At 38.6% G+C, this 18,225-nt stretch overlaps 1 protein-coding gene across 3 annotated transcripts in view; it reads left to right on the forward strand.

Moving 5' to 3' along the window:
• The first annotated feature begins 2,159 nt into the window (after positions 1–2,159).
• Positions 2,160–18,225, forward strand: part of VAMP4 (vesicle associated membrane protein 4) — a 29,680-nt gene continuing 13,614 nt past the window's right edge. For 2 of the 3 annotated variants that reach the window (XM_061185718.1, XM_061185720.1), the window contains exons 1-5: positions 2,160–2,323; positions 2,859–3,092; positions 5,141–5,260; positions 10,975–11,021; positions 14,688–14,738. In XM_061185718.1, the coding sequence (XP_061041701.1) occupies positions 5,195–5,260; positions 10,975–11,021; positions 14,688–14,738 (164 nt within the window). In that variant the 5' untranslated portion in view covers positions 2,160–2,323; positions 2,859–3,092; positions 5,141–5,194. The remainder of the gene's footprint in view (positions 2,324–2,858; positions 3,093–5,140; positions 5,261–10,974; positions 11,022–14,687; positions 14,739–18,225) is intronic. The other variant, XM_061185719.1, reaches the window with a different exon arrangement.

Here is an 18,225-nt window from a genome sequence, read left to right on the forward strand (position 1 = left end):
AACAGCAACAAAATATTGAAACCTGGAAAGTATATGAATTAGTGGCAATTATCTTAGCCAACTTGAGAAACAGGAATCCTAAGCAGGTCATGAAGCAACCTAATTCACACAGCTAAACCCCACATAAGGGAATTGAAAGCACCAGATACCTTTGAGCATGGTGTGGGCTAAAAACAGAAGGAATAATAGAAAGCCTATTTAAGAATCAATCAGATGCTCAGATTCCCTTCTGCATTCCAGCAGAAGTCCAGAGATTTAGTCCTCGAAGAAAGGATCTCTGAAAAGAAAGAACAAAGGATCTCTGGCGAGGAGGATATTAGGCCCCACTAAGGGTGAAGGTCTAAAATTGAAAGAGAAATAAGAAAATTAGAGGACCAACATCTGAATAATTGGAGCTTAAGATAGAGAAAATAGGTTAGGAGAAAATCAAATAATTCAAATTGGTGAGACTGGAACCCCATTCTGACTTTAAGTCCAGTGCTATTTATATTCTTTCAGGATAACTGGTATATCTGATTCATATTAACTGTAAAAGGACATTTTCTAAGCTTTCAGAAATGTTGGGGATAGTCAAAGAGACTTTGTTCAGGTGATTAAAGGGTGAGGCTTGCATTAGCCCTCCCCAAACCAATTATACCAAAATATTTGGCAGAATTAAAGAACTATGGTTAAAAAAACCAAAAAGAATGGTTTATTCATACAAGCTATGCAATGACATGCCAGTACAGCTCAATAATCATATTGCCTTAAGTTGTTCTGTAAGAAGGGCAGAGGCTGTAACTGGCTAAAGCTCTAACTGGCTAAGGCACCAATGCAGGGAAGCACCCATAGCAAGCAGATATGCCGATATAAAGTCAACTGTGGACAGGAAAACAAAAACCAAAAAACCTCTGGGTTATCTGTGGATGGGTAGTCTCATCATCATGCCCAAGCAGAGAAACATACTGTAAGCAACTTCCCTTCCAGGTGGACTATTTCAGTCCAAGTCAGCCTGGATCCGAGTAGTGGATTCACAGATGATGAGCGAGTCTAACATCAGGCTTTCAGAAGCTTCAATTGACAACCTACGGCTTACTGTTTCTCAACATCCCAGGCCAATCAAATCAGAATCTCAGAGTAGTGCGGTGCATCCGTTTCTAAAGCTTTCCAGGTGGTTCAACTCTACATAATTAACTTGAGAGTCATTGCCCCAGCCAAGGTATCTTTCAATTAGTGTTTGTTTGGCTTAAATATGCACTATATCAAAACACTGTATTAAAGGACCCAAAGATATTTAGTAAAAATGACGTGTAGCAAAAAAATTGATAGGAAAAAAAATGATAAAACAATCCAGCTGGGGCGTGTGTGGGAGGAATGGATAAATAAGACAAACAAGAGAAAGCAAAAACGAAACTGGAATTGTTTTGGATTACTATGCCCAGCCACTGCAGGCTTAAATATGCTACTAACTTGGGGGGAGGAGAGGTAGGCGGCGTCAAGAGAACAGTGGAACGGACGTGCAAGAGTGAATTCCCACCTGAAACCTGAAGGCTCTGGTGTCTGCCTGGTGTCTGGACCCAGTTATTTTAGGTTAGAACTCTACAGCATTCAGGGGAAAGAACACTGAGTCCTCGTCCCAAACCTGTCCAGCTAGCTGTGCAACGTCAAGTAAATCTCTTTGGACGAGAGATTCCTAATGTCTAAAATAAAGAGACTGGATTAGTAACCCTGAAGATCTCTCTCCAAGTCTAACTCTGATGCTATAAACAAGGAATCACACACATCTCCTTACTTCAGGAAAGGCACAAGACGAGCCGAAGCCGGTCGTCAGGCTTCGAGCCATCCTCGTTTTTCTGCTAGGCTTCCTTAGGCCGGGGGATGGACCAGGCACAAAGCACCACCTTATTAAGGCCTCATCAACCCCAGCAAGCCCTAAGGCGCCCCACCCTGCGTGACTTCTCAGGGCTTCCTCCACCTCCCCTGAACTTCCGACCTCGGCTTGGGACCTCGGGAGCCCGCGGCTGTTGTTCCTCCCTTAAAGCACAAAATCATCCCGGGGATCCAAACTTCGCGTCCACTAGGGCCTCTAGATAGAGAGCGGAGGGGGGAATCGACTCCCTCGACGATCTCCGCGGCCTGGACCCGCTCCTTCCGCCTGGCGCCAGGCTGCGGAGCGCCGATCGGCTCGATGAGCGGGGGTGCAGCTGCGGCGGAGCGGTAGGCGCCGAGTCCGTGCCCACTGTCTTCCCCCTCCCCGCTTTCTTCCTCCGCTTCCCACTCCTTCCTCCGCCCGCCCACTGCTGCCCGCCCCGGAGAGCTGCCCGGAGCTCCCCGGGAGACTCAGGTACGGCCGCCCGCCTGTTCCCGACGGGAAGGGCTGATGTGCGGAGGAAGGAAACGGAGACGAAGTCCCTGCCCCGCCGCCCCCAACGTCCGCGTCGGGCAGGGGGACCGGCCTCGGGGGTAGTGGAGGGAGCCCAGAGTGGGAAAAGGCTGGGGTCGGACTGAGGGTTCCCTGAGGAAGGGCGACCAGGACTGGGGTGTGCGATGGGGAGCGGTTAAGGGGGAGAAGAATGGGAATTGTAGGGTGCTCTGGGGAAATGGGAAGAGAACAGTGGCGGGGCTGGGGAAGATTGGAGAAGAGTGGGAGGCAGCCCGGACTCCGAGTGGGGATCTTGGGGCAGAAAGGACTAGAGTTAGGAGATGTCGGGGGACGTGGCCTGGTGCGACAGATGGGGTGGGAGTGGAGGGGGCGGTGAGCGGAGCTGCTTGCTGGAGGGATGGATTTGTTTCACCATTAAAAGGCTTGGGAGAGAGAGCACCAACCCCGCTGTGTTTATAATGACCGGAAGGTGAGGTGAATCATTACACTTTGACAGGTTTTGTGAATAACATCTCCAGGCTGTGTCCATCCAAGTCACTTATTTCCGTGAAACTGCACCAACCAAGACTGCTGATGAGAGATGAGGAAGAGGAGTCAGAAAGGGAACGCAGGCTGGGAAAAGGGAAGCCTCTGCCCAGATTGAAGCTTTTTTGAAATGAAATACTAGGGGGTTTGGTGTGCTTGTTGTTTGCATAAAGCAAAAAAGAAGCCAACATTTGCTAAACAACAGGTTAGAAGTTTATTACTTGTAAAGCCATTGAATACAGAACGTACTGCCTCTTCAAAAAATACATGAAATTGTAAACGTATGATGGCATAAGAAGCGTATGGTGATGTGACATTTTAAAAATGTATTGGTGATGTTGAATTACATCGTGAAGGCTCTCTTATTTACATATATACCTAGACCCAAACACCTGAATTCATATGTATTTTGTACAGGAGAACTCTTAGGTAGAATATGTATAAATCTAATTTCTGAGCATTGTTTATTTCTACTAGTCATTTGGTGCAAATATCATCATTTACCCTGTGCTTCATCAAGCACAGTTAATTAATCTGCCTGCTGCTTTGCTGATGGCTTTTATGTTTGTCAGACAGTGATTTCTTGCCTTCATGAAGCTGATTCTTGGATTATGGGACCTGAATTTGGGTTTGCTCATCATTAAACTTGTAGCTTTACTGTATATTTCATAAAGATGTTATGTAAGTCGGCCTGTTATTTGCTTTTGGATATTGAAGCAGCCCCTTTGTAGGGTTTAAAATATAAATAAAATACAGGTATAATTAAAAGCTCTAGTTCTTCGGTTGCTTCCTTTGTCATCTGTTTCTCCATGCATTCTGTAACATTTCTGCATGAATGAATTATTCTGAAATCAAAGTATGAGGAATAAAATGGGTCAGATGCCGGATGTACGTGACAGAAATATTGTAGAATGAAGAACTCTAGAGCTGTTACTTAGGTAGCAAGTATTTGGTTTTTGTTACAAGTGGTTAAGTTTCTGGTTTGGAAAATTATTTCTTATCAAAGAAAAGTGTATCAATTTGTTTTGATGGGAAGTCAACTTAAAATTTTACTTTATTTTGTTTATGAAACTGGACTCTGGGCTTGTTTATTCTTTTTTAAGTGTATGATATTAACCAACGAATGTCTAATTATACTTAAAAATCTTAGAGGTTCTTCTTGTGGAAAGGGAAAGAGGACTGCTGGGTTGTTACAGGGAAGTGGTCTTTCTAGAACAGAACTGTATAACCTGATAGACAACTAATTGGATAAATATTAAAATTGATCATGCACAGCCATTAATAATTTAGGCCTATGTTTCTGATATTTCAATCAGTAGAGTGACTAACACTATTAGTTACTTATCTTTTACCAAGCCTTAGTTTTCTCTTAGTTTCTTTGTGCTTACTTCGAAGGAGTGTTGTAAAGAGTAAAAGAAAATGTGTGTAAATCGCCGAGCATAGTGCCTGACACATAGTAAAACATTCAGTACACCTTAGCTATTCTTATTTTTCATCCATCTTCTAGTCCAAGATACTGAAAACTCGTGTTTGCATGTCAGCTTTTTCTCAAGAAAATTTTGACTATGTTGCATATTCAAGCATTTTCCTGGAAAATCATAATGCAAATTAGTATATAAAAGACTGTGAGACGTTCTGTAGCAAACAAAAAAAACAAAACCAAAAAACCTGGCTTTGTTTAACCCAGTACTTTCCAAACTTACCCCTTTTCTTGGAGCACCTAGTGTCATGCATTAGAACAGGGCGTTGTAATTGACAGAATGTTTTTGCATGTATGTATTAATCTGATTTGACCATCCCAACTCCATGCAGAAGCCTAGAAATCACTATTTTACAGATGAGGAAACAGAATCATTGTTTAAGCAACTCCCTAAAAGTGAGAGAATTAGAAGTGTTCTGCCATCTTCTGACTCCAAGTTAAAATCTTTAAGCATTTGATGTCTCATTTGCAAGGGGACAGCCTCCTAATTTTCCCCCTCTCCTACACAAGCTGCTCTTTGATTTTATAAAAATATTTTCGCTAATTTCTCCCACGTGTTCTCTAAAAGTTACCTCCATTTTCTCTTTTTAATAACTGTTGTGTATTGAGGCCTAGCATGGAGGCCAGGGTCACTGGAGTGGAGCAGGTGAGAGGGAGCTGTTGAAGTCAGAGAACTGGAGGGGCCCCATCATCTAGGGCCTTGTATGCTGTTTTCAGTACTTTAGCTTATACCCCAAAGTCTCAGATCTGATGAAATTTATTTTCTCTTTAAGGTGGTGAAGACTTATTCTGCTGAGAAGTAGAAGAGTACTTCTTCATTAAAAGAGATGCCTCCCAAGTTTAAGCGCCACCTAAATGATGATGATGTCACTGGTTCTGTGAAAAGTGAAAGGGTAAGTTCAGAATCTTAATCTTTAAAAAAGAAAGATTCAAAATATCTTTTCTTTCCTTTGTAAATAATTTGTTTTAGAATAATCTAATATTTATGGCTGTATTCGAGTCCTATTTGTTTTCTTCATAGTAAACATTAAAAAATATATGTTACTTAGATTGGGACTCAACCAAATTCTATTTCCATTGTTGACCAAATTATGTTCCCAGCTTCTTTCTAGTCTTTCAAAGGGAATTTTGTACAAATACACAATATTTTATTTAGGACTCTGGAGCCAAATGTGGTTGGAGTTCCTCAGAATTTTTCAGATTTTACAAAGCTAGTTAGTGCACATTATACAAGAGCCTTTTGGGGGTCTAGAGCAGCACCTCCAAACATATTAATATTTCTCAGTGGAATGTCTGATTATTCTAATTAAGTATATAAATTAGCTAACATCAATTCAGGTAAGATTTTCCTCCAAATGAGTTTTGACTCCAAAGCTTATAAAATCTCTTGGTTTTCAGAACTTTTTAGATTTTGGAATTGCAGATAAAGGATTCTGGTCCTGCAGTTGCCACAGAGTCCAGAGTAGCTTTTATATAATGTTCAATTTTTAGTTTATTTCAGAACATTCTGTGCAGGATTGTATAAATATAGAAATTATGCAGCATTTTGGAAGATAGCATTGATATGAATATTGTAGATAGGCTACTTTTAGAATAAGTAATCAATAAGTATTTATTGAGGGAAGGGATTAGAGCTATTCTTTTTCATCCAGCAACCTAAAGCCCTCCCTCACTTCCTATCTTCTTGCCATTCCTTTATTTTCTGATTCATGCAACAAATGTTTATTGACTACCTAGTAAGTGCTAGGCATTGTGCTAAAAACTAGAGGGCATGGTCTCTGCCCTTAAACAGCAGATAGTCTGTTTGACTTCATTGTACATGCTCCTTTTTTACACAACCTTAGAACCTCTGTCCAACATCTTATGATTTAGAAGTATCTTGAAATACAGTACAGGAATCATTTGTCATCCCTTTATTCTGACTCTTTATGCAGTGTCTGTTTTTTTGCTTGAAGGGGGATACAATCCACCAATAGACTAACTGCTAGTAAACTTTTTAAAATGAGCTTTATTTACTCAAAAATATAAAATATACAGTTTCAATCAGTTCTACTTCTAAGACCATAACTATGGCACTTTCTTTTTACATTGTTGGTTGACTACTACTGCAATTTATTGTAAAAATAGGATATTAGATAGCAGAATTGAAAAAAAAATTGGCTGTTTAAATAAAGTCCTCCTTTTGAATGTTTATCAGATCATGAAATTTGATAACTGATTGGTTCTAAGAATTTATAAATTACTTTTATAAAACTTTAAAAAATTTTGTTCCTCTTTCCTATAACACTTTTTTTTTTTTTATAACACTTTTTTGAACAGCTTTATTGAGATATAATTCACATGCCATACAATTCACTCATTAAAAGTGTACAATTCAGTGGATTTTAGTAACTAGTATTTAGTACCGAATTGTGCAACCATCACCACAGTCAATTTTAGGACACTTTCATCATTCCAAGAAGAAACTCTGTACTTTTTAGCAATCATCCCCCGTTCTCCTCATCCCTTCAGCCCTAGGCAACCACAAATCTATAGGTTTGTCTATTCTGGACATTTTATATAAATGGAAGCATGCACTATGTTGTCTTTTGTAAATGGCTTCTTAGCATAACGTTTTCAAAGTTCATCCATGTTGTAGTATATATCAGTACTTCATTCTTTTTTATTGCTGAAAATATTCCATTATATGAATATACTACACTTTCTTTATTCATTCATCAGTTGATAGACATTTAGGATTATTTACACTTTTTGGATATTATGAATACCACTACTATGAATGTTCACATACAAGTTTTTATTTTCATTTCATTTCATTACATATGTTTTCATTTCTCTTGGGTAAATACCTAGGAGTAGAATTACTGGGTATTATAGTAACTGTATGTTCAACCTTTTGAAGAATTGCCAAACTGTTTTCCAGAGTGGCTGCACAATTTTTACATTCCTGTCCAGCTGTGTATGAGAGTTCTAATTTCTCCACATTTCTCCTCACCACCAATTTCTCGTCACCAACACTTGTTATTATCTGCCTAGTGGGTGTGAAATGACATCTCATTGTATCTCATTACCCTTTTTTGATAATGTATCCCTAGCTCTTGTGTTTGTTCAGTGAATAAGTATAAAGACATTTGTTTTCATTGTGTTTCTCATTGGGCAGCTATAATAAACACACTTTAGTATCATCATCCTCTAAGGCAAATAAACTGTATCGTAAATGTAATGATTGTTACTTATTAGCTAGAAATATTTGTTGAAGGAAGTAATGTATCTTCCTGAATATTATTGACTGTGAACATGTTTTCATGTGGTCATTGGCCATTTCTTTTTCTGTTAGGAATTGTCTATTTCTCTCCTTTGATGATTTTTCTATAATGTGTCTTTTTCTTACTAGTTTGTCAGAGACCTTTATATAAGAGAGACCCTTTAGTCTCTGTATATACCAGACCCTTTAGTCTGAAAGTATGTTGCAGATTTCTTTCCCAGCCTGTTACTTGCCATTTAACCTTGTGTATGATGTTGTATGTTCTTTATGTTTTAAATTTTTATGTAATCAAATTCATGAATTTTTTTTTTTTAGAGATTCTGGGGTTGTTTGTGACTTAGGAGTAATTTACTCATCTTAATAGTTAAATACTTATTTTATATATTTTCAGTCTTTGTAATTTCATAAATAAATGGATTTAAGGTCACATTTTCCTTTAAGTACTGCTGTGACCATACTTTACAGATTTTGTTTTGTAATGTTCCCAGTGTCATTCATTTCTAAATAGTTTGTTAAGTTTGCATTTACCTTTTAACATTTTAACAGAAGAGTGTTTTAAAATTTCCTTTTATTTGTTTTAATTTCCATTGCATTATGCCCAGAGAATGTGACCTGTGTAATTTCTAGTTTGGGCTATTTATTAAAATTCTTTTATTGCTTATTCATTTCTTGGATATTTGAAAATAACATTTGCTGAGTACACAGTTCTAGATTATTTATTTTTTTGTCTTCCTGGTTTCTCCATCTCTGAAGGATATGTTAAAGCTTTCCTATGATTTTTGAATGTATCCATTTCTTCTTATAATTTGAGCAGCTTTTGCTTTATGTGTTTTGAAACTATATTGTTACATATAAACATTCATTGCTGTTAAATCTTGGTGGATTGTGCATTTTGTCATTGTAAAATCTTATTTGATTGTTTAATGCTTGTCCTAAAATAATCTCTTTATATTACTTTTGCTAACTCTAACATTCTTTTTGTTAGAATGTGCTGATATATCTCTTTCATCTTTTTTTTTTTCATCCTTTATTTGACATTTATCTTAGGTAAATTTCTTATAAACAGATATTGGCTGCAATTTTTTTGAACTCTAATCATGTATAGTTTTTACTTTTAGGAGGAGCATTCAAACCATTCACATTTATTAAGGTAACTGATATATTTGGACTTTTTTGCACTCGCTAGTCCCTCTGCTGGCAGTGAATGCTCTTCACCCTGATCTTTGGTTGGCTCTTTGTTATTGTTTGGATCTCAGCCTAAATTTCACCTTTTAAGAATGATTTTCCTTGACAGCCTAATCTTATTTAGTCACCCTGTCACTTTTTATCCCATCACTGTTTTAATTCTCTGCATAACATTCATCACCGTCAGGTGTTTTTCTGTAAGAGCTCAGACCTTGTCTGTCTTGTCCAAAGCTGATGCTTGGTACTTAGAACAGTGCCTAGTACATAGAAGATGCTCCAACATATTTGTTAAATGAATATTGAACACATCCTCTTTTCATTTTCTTACTCTTTGTGTATTATTTATTATAATATATAGAGATAATGATATCCATTGTATTTCTTATGTTTTCCCTCTTTTCCCTAACTTCTTTAGCTAGATTGATTATTTTTCCTCACTTTTTCCCTGCCCCCAGGACCACTAGGCAGTTAAAAATTTCCTCCCTTTCTTCCTCTTTCCCTCTCTCTTTTTAATTAACTTTGTATGTTAACAATAATGTTTAAATCTGTGTTCTCTCTCAACATGCCAAAAATGATGCCCCTCCACACTACTTTTTCATTCCAGGCTCCTCCCACTTCTCCACTCCTCTCCCCACCAAGATGAGTGTGTTACTTTGCTTCTGACTCCCTCACTTTACTCTCCACTTCCTGCTGGTGGGCTTGTGAGAAAAGTGTTAGATTCTCTTAGAATTTTTCTTTATATTATGCATTTTTCTCTTTCCATAGCTGCAAGTTATAGTTCACAATCATCTTCCATTTAGATTTGACCACACATTTTATTAGATGTACTGAGTATATCAATCTCCATCTTAAGATCTTTGTTCTGATTTAATTTTGTTTTTAGCTGGTGTAATTCCTTGAGTAGTTTCTTCAGAAAAGGTAAATGGGTGTTGTATTTGCTTCCTGTTGCTGCTTTAACAAATTACCACAAACTTAAAACAACACAAATTTATTATCTTATAGTTCTGGTGACCAGAAGTCCAAAATGGATCTTGCTGGGCTAAAATCAAGGCACTGGCAGGGCCATGTTCCTTCTGGAGGCTATAGGGAAGAAGCCTCTTTCCTTGCCTTTCCCAACTTTTAGAGGCTGCCTGACCTCCTTGCTCATGCCCCTTCCTATATCTTTAAATCCAGCAGGGTGACATCTTCCAACCTCTCTCTCTCTCTCTCTCTCTCTCTCTCTCTCTCTCTCTCTCTCTCTCTCTCTCTGTGTCTCACTCTCACTCACACACACACACACACACACACACACACTTCTGCCTCTCTCTTTTTTAAGTACTCTTGTGATGACTTTGGGCCCACTATATTGATCTTCCCACCTCAAGATCCTTGATTTAATAACTTCTGCAAAGTTCCTTTTACCATTCAAGGAAACATATTCACAGGTTTCGGGGATTAGGATGCCGACATCTATGGGGAGCCGTTATTCGGCCTACAAGTTGTGTACTGTTGGAGTTCTTGCATGCTGAAAAGGTCTGGTTTTTGCTTTTCTTCAGCCTCCTTTTGGAACTTTATATCTTCCCCTTTTGGGGAGAAGGTGAGACATTCCTCATTTTAAGAAAAACAGTTGTATCTTGTAAGGTAAAAGTATAAAGTTGTTTTTGTTTGGAAGTTCAAATACGTGTAGAGGTCTGTTTGTAGGCCGAGTAGCTGTTAGGTGGACTGTGCCAGTTCATAAACCCTTGTCTCTCAGCTCCAAACCTACCTTCTATACTCTTCTCTCTGATGCTACAGTTGGACTCTGCAGCTACATTTCTCCTTTGCCCCCAGCTTCTTCTTAGGTTCTACCGATAGAGAGAGACTGGAAGGCAGGGGGAGGAGGAAGGACTTGCCCCTCCCTGATTGCCTGCATCCCTCACTCCCATGCCAGCTTCGGTGACCTCTCTACCTTGTGGTCAGTCAAAGGATTCCGGGCTTATAAGCATTTTCTTAGAAAGTCTGCAGTGTGGTTCCATATCTTTTAGCTTCCAGTGAAGCACCTATAATTACTCTTCCCTGTGTCTGGAAGCTTGGAGTTAAGAAATTTCACCAGGATAGAACTTGTTTCATGACTCTGCCCCTGACAGTTTGTAAGCCCCTTGGAATCTAAAAACTCAAGTCTTTCCCTTTTTTTGACAGAGAAATCTTCTGGAAGATGATTCAGATGAAGAAGAGGACTTTTTTCTGTAAGTTTTTTGTTTTTCTTTTTACAGCTTTATTGAGGTGTAACTGACATACAATAAAATACACATAAAGTGTACAATAAGAGTTTTGACATACCCACTGTACACCTGTGAAATCATCATGAAATTCAAATAATGAACATAGCCATCACCTCAAAAGTTTCCTCAAACCTCTTGGTAATCTGTCACTCTCCCAGTCCCAGGCAGCCACTGATCTGCTTTCTATCACTGTAGTTTGTATTGTCTAGATTTTTTGTTGGATGTGGAGTCATACAGTATGCCTCTTTTTTTTACTGGCTTCATTCAGTTTGCATAATTATTTTGAGATTCACCCATGTTGTCGCCTGCATCAATAGTTTGTTTCTTTTTATTTCTGAGTAGTGGTCCATTGTATGAACATACTGCAATTCATTCACCCATTCACTTATTGATGGGTATTTGGGGTGTTTCTCGTTTTTAGCTATTACAAATAAAGCTGCTATAAACACTCATGTACAGGTTTTGTGTGGACTTATGCTTTCATTTCTCTTGGGTAAATAGGAGTGGAATGGCTGGTGTATGTTTACAGCTGTTTCCCAAAGTTGTGTACCACTTTATATTCCTACCAGTACTGTATGGGGGTTCTAGTTGCTCCAGATCCTCATCAGCACTGCATATGGTCAGTCTTTTAACTTTAGCCACTCTTGTGGGTGTATAGTGGTATCCCATTATGGTTTTAATTTGCATTTCCATAATTACAAATTATGCTGAACATCTTCTTTTGTGTGTATTTGCCATCCTTATATCTTCTTTTTTTTTTTTAATTTATTTATTTTATTTATTTATTTTTGGCTGTGTTAGGTCTTCGTTGCTGTGTGCGGGCATTCTCTAGTTGCGGCGAGCGGAGGCTACTCTTTGTTGTTTCGGTGGCTTCTCTTGTTGTGGAGCATGGGCACTAGGCACGCAGGATCCAGTAGTTGTGGCACGCGGGCTCAGTAGTTATGGCTCATGGGCTCTAGAGCAAGGCTCTGTAGTTGTGGCTCACGGGCCTAGTTGCTCCGCAGCATGTGGGATCTTCCCGGGCCAGGGCTCGAACCCGTGTCCCCTGCATTGGCAGGCGGATTCTTAACCACTGTGCCACCAGGGAAGCCCCTTATATCTTCTTTGATGATGTACATGTTAAAAATCTTTTGCCCATTTCTAAGTTTGTCTTCCTATTAAGTTGTGAGTTTTTTATATATTCAAGATACAAGTTCTTTGTCAGATATATGTTTTACAGATATTTACTCCCAGTCTGTAATTTAATCTTTTCATTTTCATAACTGTATCTTTTGAAGAGCAGAGTTTTGATTTTGATGAAATTAGTTTATTAAATTTTTCCTTTCATTGTTTTTGTTTAAGAAATCTTTGCCAAACCCAAAGGTTCTAAGATTTTCTTCTTTGTTTTCTTTCAAAAGTTTTATTGTTTTGACTTTTACATTTAGGTCTATAATCTATTATAAGTTAATTTTTTTATATATGGTTGAGTTACGGGTGAAGGATCATTTTGGGGGGGCCGGGGAGCATATGGCTATCCAACTGTTCCACCACCATTTGATGGAAAGATTATCTTTTCCCTGTTGGATTGCCTTGATGCTCTGTCAGAATTAATTAACCTGGTCAGTCCTTTGCAGTTTTGATTAGAAAGGGCCTGGGTTTTATTTTCAAAGTCAGGAAGGATGACATATTGTTGCAGGAGTTTTCTCTGGAGGCTCATACCTCCAGAAGGGTATGCCTGGGAGGAAACTTTTACCTCCCACTTTGCTATAATGTTGTGGAGTTTTTTATAGAGGCTTTTTTTTTTTTTCCCAAACAAAAAACATTGTATAAAACATTTTATAAAAAGTAATTGACAGGGCTTCCCTGGTGGCACAGTGGTTGAGAGTCTGCCTGCCAATGCAGAGGACACGGGTTCGAGCCCTGGTCTGGGAGGATCCCACGTGCCGTGGAGCGACTGGGCCCGTGAGCCACAATTACTGAGCCTGTGCGTCTGGAGCCTGTGCTCCGCAACGAGAGAGGCCGCGATGGTGAGAGACCCGTGCACCGCGATGAAGAGTGGCCCCCGCTTGCCACAACTAGAGAAAGCCCTCGCACAGAAACGAAGACCCAACACAGCCATAAATAAATAAATAAATAAAATCAGAAAACATTAAAAAAAAAAAAAAGTAATTGACTGCGGTGAAGCAATTGGCAAAAAGAGCCTGCAGGATGGAAATCAATCCAATAACAGGAAATAGTATCATTTTGGGCAGGAAAGTCAGATGAAGTGGGAAGATAATTTCCTACAGGTAACAAGGTTTCCAGAGTCAAAAAGCTAATTGCTCATAGTGCCAATTACAGTGAGAAGCCTTAGACTAGAGCAACAGCTACCTGTCAACAAAGGACTCAGTATTGAAAAGGTCAGATGCTTTGGCTAAACAAGTGATCACCCGAATGTAAGTGAGAAACAAAAACTTTTCAGGCTAACTGTACACTGGAGGTTCACTCCCAAATAATGCTGTACATCTTCCAAAGGGCCTGACGACAAAACCGGCACACTACCACACCCTGTGGTTCTATGTATTGAAAGGAAGACAAAGCTAATAAAATTTCTGAAATAATTTTTTAAAAATTAATCAACACCTGTTGATTATTATGAACAATAATCCTGTTCATAGCAGGATTATTCATAACTGCCAAAAGGTGGAAGTAACCCAAGTGTCCGTCAGTGGAAAGATGGATAAACAAAATATGGTATGTACATACAATGGCATAGTACTCAGTATTAAAAAGGAAGGAAATTCTGACACATGCTACAACATGGATGAACCTTGAAGACATTAATTATGCTAAGTGAAAGAAGCTGGTCACAAAAGGATACATTTTACATGAGTCTTCTTATCTGAGGCACCTAGAGTAATCAAATTCATAGAGACACAAAGTAGAATGGTGGTTGCCAACGGCTGGGAGGAGGGGGAAATGGGAAATTAGTGTTTAATTGGTACAGAACCTATTCTTTTTTGAGTTTTATGGTTTATACCTTATTTTCTATCATCAGAAGATGGAAAATTACTTAAAACATCCAAAAATTTTAATTTTCAGAGTATTAAAATGGATTGGTTTAAATGATACAACACTCGACTATAATGGAGAGATAATAATTTGAGAAATGTTAATATTTTCATAGACTCTTACATTTCCCTTTAGTTATGTTGCTAAGTTTTAAGGTGAGTAATCAAAAAACATACTGGAAAAATTTTAGTGTTTTGAATGGATTTTTCTCTACATCCATCCCCCAAATCAGCATTTCATTAGAGCCTAAATTCAAGGTAGTTGAACTTCTGGTGTTCTATAATTGATCATAAAGTTATTCATAGTCACTGGCACTTTAGTTGTTATGGTATTTCAGAGTTTAATGATTAAAACTACCTGTGTATAACTAAGAATTATATTAAAAGTGATAACATTCAGAAGAATTAGGTTGTGATGGCCCGCACTAAGTACCAATGAAGTACAGACATGATTAAATATCATTAGGTTCCATCAGTACCAGTAATATGTGGTTCCTTATGATAAATGATCCATGTTTAGAATTCAGCAAGTGTGTGTGTTTTCTGTTTTGGTGTTTGTTTTAATGCTCTCATTAATATGTACTTGGTGTTTTGTTTTCAGAAGGGGACCATCTGGACCAAGATTTGGACCTAGAAATGAAAAAATTAAGCAGTAAGTTTGTGAGACACTCATTTGTTTAAATGATTATCATATTTCTACAAGGACCAGGGGTTGGCAAACTACAGCATATGAGCCAAATCTGGCTGCCACCTGTTTTTGTAAAGTTTTATTGAAACACAGCCATTCCTGTTATCTATTGGCTGCTTTCAAACTACAGTGACAGATTTGAGTAGTTGTGACAGAGACCTTATGGCCCACAAAATCCAAACTCTCTATTATCTGTCTGGCCCTTTACAGAAAAATTTGCTGAGCCTTGATGTAGACTAATATTACTACTAGGTTGTAAAAACCCAGTCACTCTTTTCATTTTCACAAAGTTACCTCTTAATTATAGCTAAGGAGATGCAATTCCTGGTTGTTGGTTTTCTTAATTTAATTATTATATATCAAATTCATTTATTTAGCATAATCTCAAGGTCTATTTTGGTTTTAAATCTATAGCTTGATTCCCATTTTCAGCATGATAATAAAAGTAATATAGTAGATTTAGTTTTCTGAAGTACAGTATCTTATTTATATACTTCCAGAATTTGTTCGTATCTCTTACTTATCCTAATCCATTTATTGATCTAAGTTTTATGGCTCATTAATTTTCAGTTTAGAGCTTTTCTGTATATATTGTTGATGGTAGATGGTGGATAATGCTGTAGTGAATGTATCTAATATTAGAATCATATGAGTCCTGGCAAGAAGGGAGAAGGAATGAATGGAGCAGTGAAATAGGCCTGGAAACTTACCGAGCTATAAAAGGTAAACTGGAAGATAAACTGAATGGCCCAGGTTCAGGATCTAAGGAGGGGTAGTTGCTACCCTAAGACTGAATATAGATGGCACATAGTGGGAAGGGTACTGTAATGGGGTATCAAGTTATTGATGAGGGACTTTCCTGGTGGTCCAGTGGTTAAGACTCCACGCTTCCACTGCAGGAAGCACGGGTTCGATCCCTGTTGGGGGAACTAAGATCCCGCATGCTGTGCGATGTGGCAAAAATAAATAAATAAATAAATAAATAAACCACAGTTTAAAAAAGAAAAAAGTTATTGATTAGATACTTGGGCTTTAGTCAGGTAGTGGTTGGTGTGAAGAAATAGGTCCACACTTAGCCTGATCCTAGCTAATGGATTCTGTAATACAGAATCAAGGTACCACCAAATTGGTTTGAGTACTAAATGGGATGTTTTCATTTTCTATTGCTGTGTAACAAGTTACCCTGAACCTAGCAGCCTGAAACAGCAAACATTCATCATCTCACATTTTCCGTGGGTCAGGCGTTCAGTCACTGCTTAGGTGGGCCCTCTGCAGGGTCTTACAAGGCTGAAATTAAGGTGTCGCCAGGGCTTTGATCTCATCGGAAGCTCCTGACCAAGCTCAGGTAGTTGACAGTATGCACTTCCTTGCAGCTGTACAACCCACAGTGCTGGCTGCTTCAAGGCCAGCAGAAGAGAGAGTCTCTGCTGCTTCAAGTGTCTGATTCAGCCAGTAAAGATACAATGAGCCACTTAGATTCAGACAGTTTATTACTTACATAGATTGTCAAAGGAAGAGTAGCCAAAGGTGCCAGCTCCCTGGGTTCTTGTCCTAAACACCAAAAATGATGATAGCAAAATAGAAGGGTCCGGGTGGCTGCAGTATGAATAGTGAGATGCCCTATTACAAAGGAGCCAATTCTAGCCTGCAGCTAAGTGGTTTTATAGTCTGCAGATACATCCTGCAGAAAGCCTTATATGTCATCAGAACCTGGGAGGTGATAAGAAACTGTCTCATGACAGTCTCCTAGGGGAGATGGGGAGGTGAGTGGGAGATGGCCTCAGAAGCCACTCATCCTCATCTTTGGAAGAATCACAAGGCATTCAAGGTAGCGAGGATGCCATGGCAGAGCCGTTGCCCTTCTCTGAGCCAGAGTGACTTTTCTATCCACCCACATATATACCTCAGCTGCCACTGGAGAAGAGGACTCCACTGATGACACACCTGTTTTTTCCCTGCCAATGTGCTTCATTTCCTGTCTGACATCCTTCTGCAGAGTGAGCCTGGTATTGAGTGTGGCCCAGTGAGTCTTTTGAGTATGACTTTCCAGCTGAACCCCAAAACCAGTGCCAGTTGTACAGAGTGGGCATTGCAGGATATGTCTATGTTAGTAAGTGCCAAGCACACATGCACGTGAATGTGTATATGTGCATATTAAATTACCATAATAATGTTGGTGATCACAGAATTTTAGAACAGTAAGGCACTGTTGAGGAAGTGTAATAGCTCTTACTCTAGAGCTGAAGGCTTATCATACATACTCAGAAGGTGGTCAGTCATCAAAACACACAAATTAACCCTTGGCACAACCCCATGAGTGCTTATCTAACCAGGGTACGACTCAGGCGTATGCCCAAAGTGGCCCCGAATGGTGGAGCACAACCTGCCACGCTACTTGCCCAAGAACAGATTCCTGGCATTTGTTTAGTAACTAAAATTGCGAGCACTGGTGAGTTTCTTTAACGTGTGCTGTCACTGCTTAATGTGTGACTTTCCATACAGGGTGTTTTTTTGATGTGTGGATCAGCAACATTGTTGCTTTGTCTGCATTTGATTGACATGTTGATAACAGATTAATCCCACAAAAATGCCCAGTGTCACTTTTTTTTTTTAAATTGAAGTATAAGTTGATTTACAATGTTTAATTTCAGGTGTACAGCAGAGTGATTCAGTTATACACATATATGTTCTTTTTCAGATTCTTTTCCTTTATAGGTTGTTACAAGATATTGAATATAGTTCCCTGTGCTGATGCAGTAGGTCCTTTTAATGGGTTCTTTAGTATTCCAGTGTTACTTTTCAGGGAAGATTTTTGGGAAAGATTTTAAATAGTCACATGCCTATATAAAAAATTTATGATTCTCTTTGGAATGTTTCCTTTGCTTTTAAATTAAATAGTAGCATTATAAATGCCACTCCAGTGAATTGTAGGCATTCTCTGCCACAGGTAGGAAATCTCCTCTATCTATAGCCTTGGTCCAACAAGTTTAACTTTATTCCCCCAAGGAATGTTCCATGATGAACAGATACACATATATACATATATATACGTATATATGTACATATGTACTATATATGTATATATGTAATTGCAAAAATACAGCATATATACTACATATAGTATATATGTATATGTGTGTGTGTGTATATATATATATATATACTTGCAAAAATGCAGCATACATTTAAAACTTTTTTTGTCAACAGTACCTTAAGAGGCCACAAGATGGGGGTGTTAACTGTGAAAATAAATATTTTCTTTATAAAATAATGGATGAGTGTGTGTTGCAGAGCATGAGCTTTTTTTTCCCTTAATGGAAGAACACTGACATTAAACACATGCTAAGCGTTAGGAACTGTGCTAAGTGTTTAAAACACACTTGTCACATCTAATTCTCATAAGGGAAAGATTATCATCTTCATTTAAAAGGTGAAAAAATATGAGGCTCAA

Source organism: Eubalaena glacialis, chromosome 3, assembly GCF_028564815.1.
Source record: "Eubalaena glacialis isolate mEubGla1 chromosome 3, mEubGla1.1.hap2.+ XY, whole genome shotgun sequence".
Taxonomy (NCBI): Eukaryota; Metazoa; Chordata; class Mammalia; order Artiodactyla; family Balaenidae; genus Eubalaena; species Eubalaena glacialis.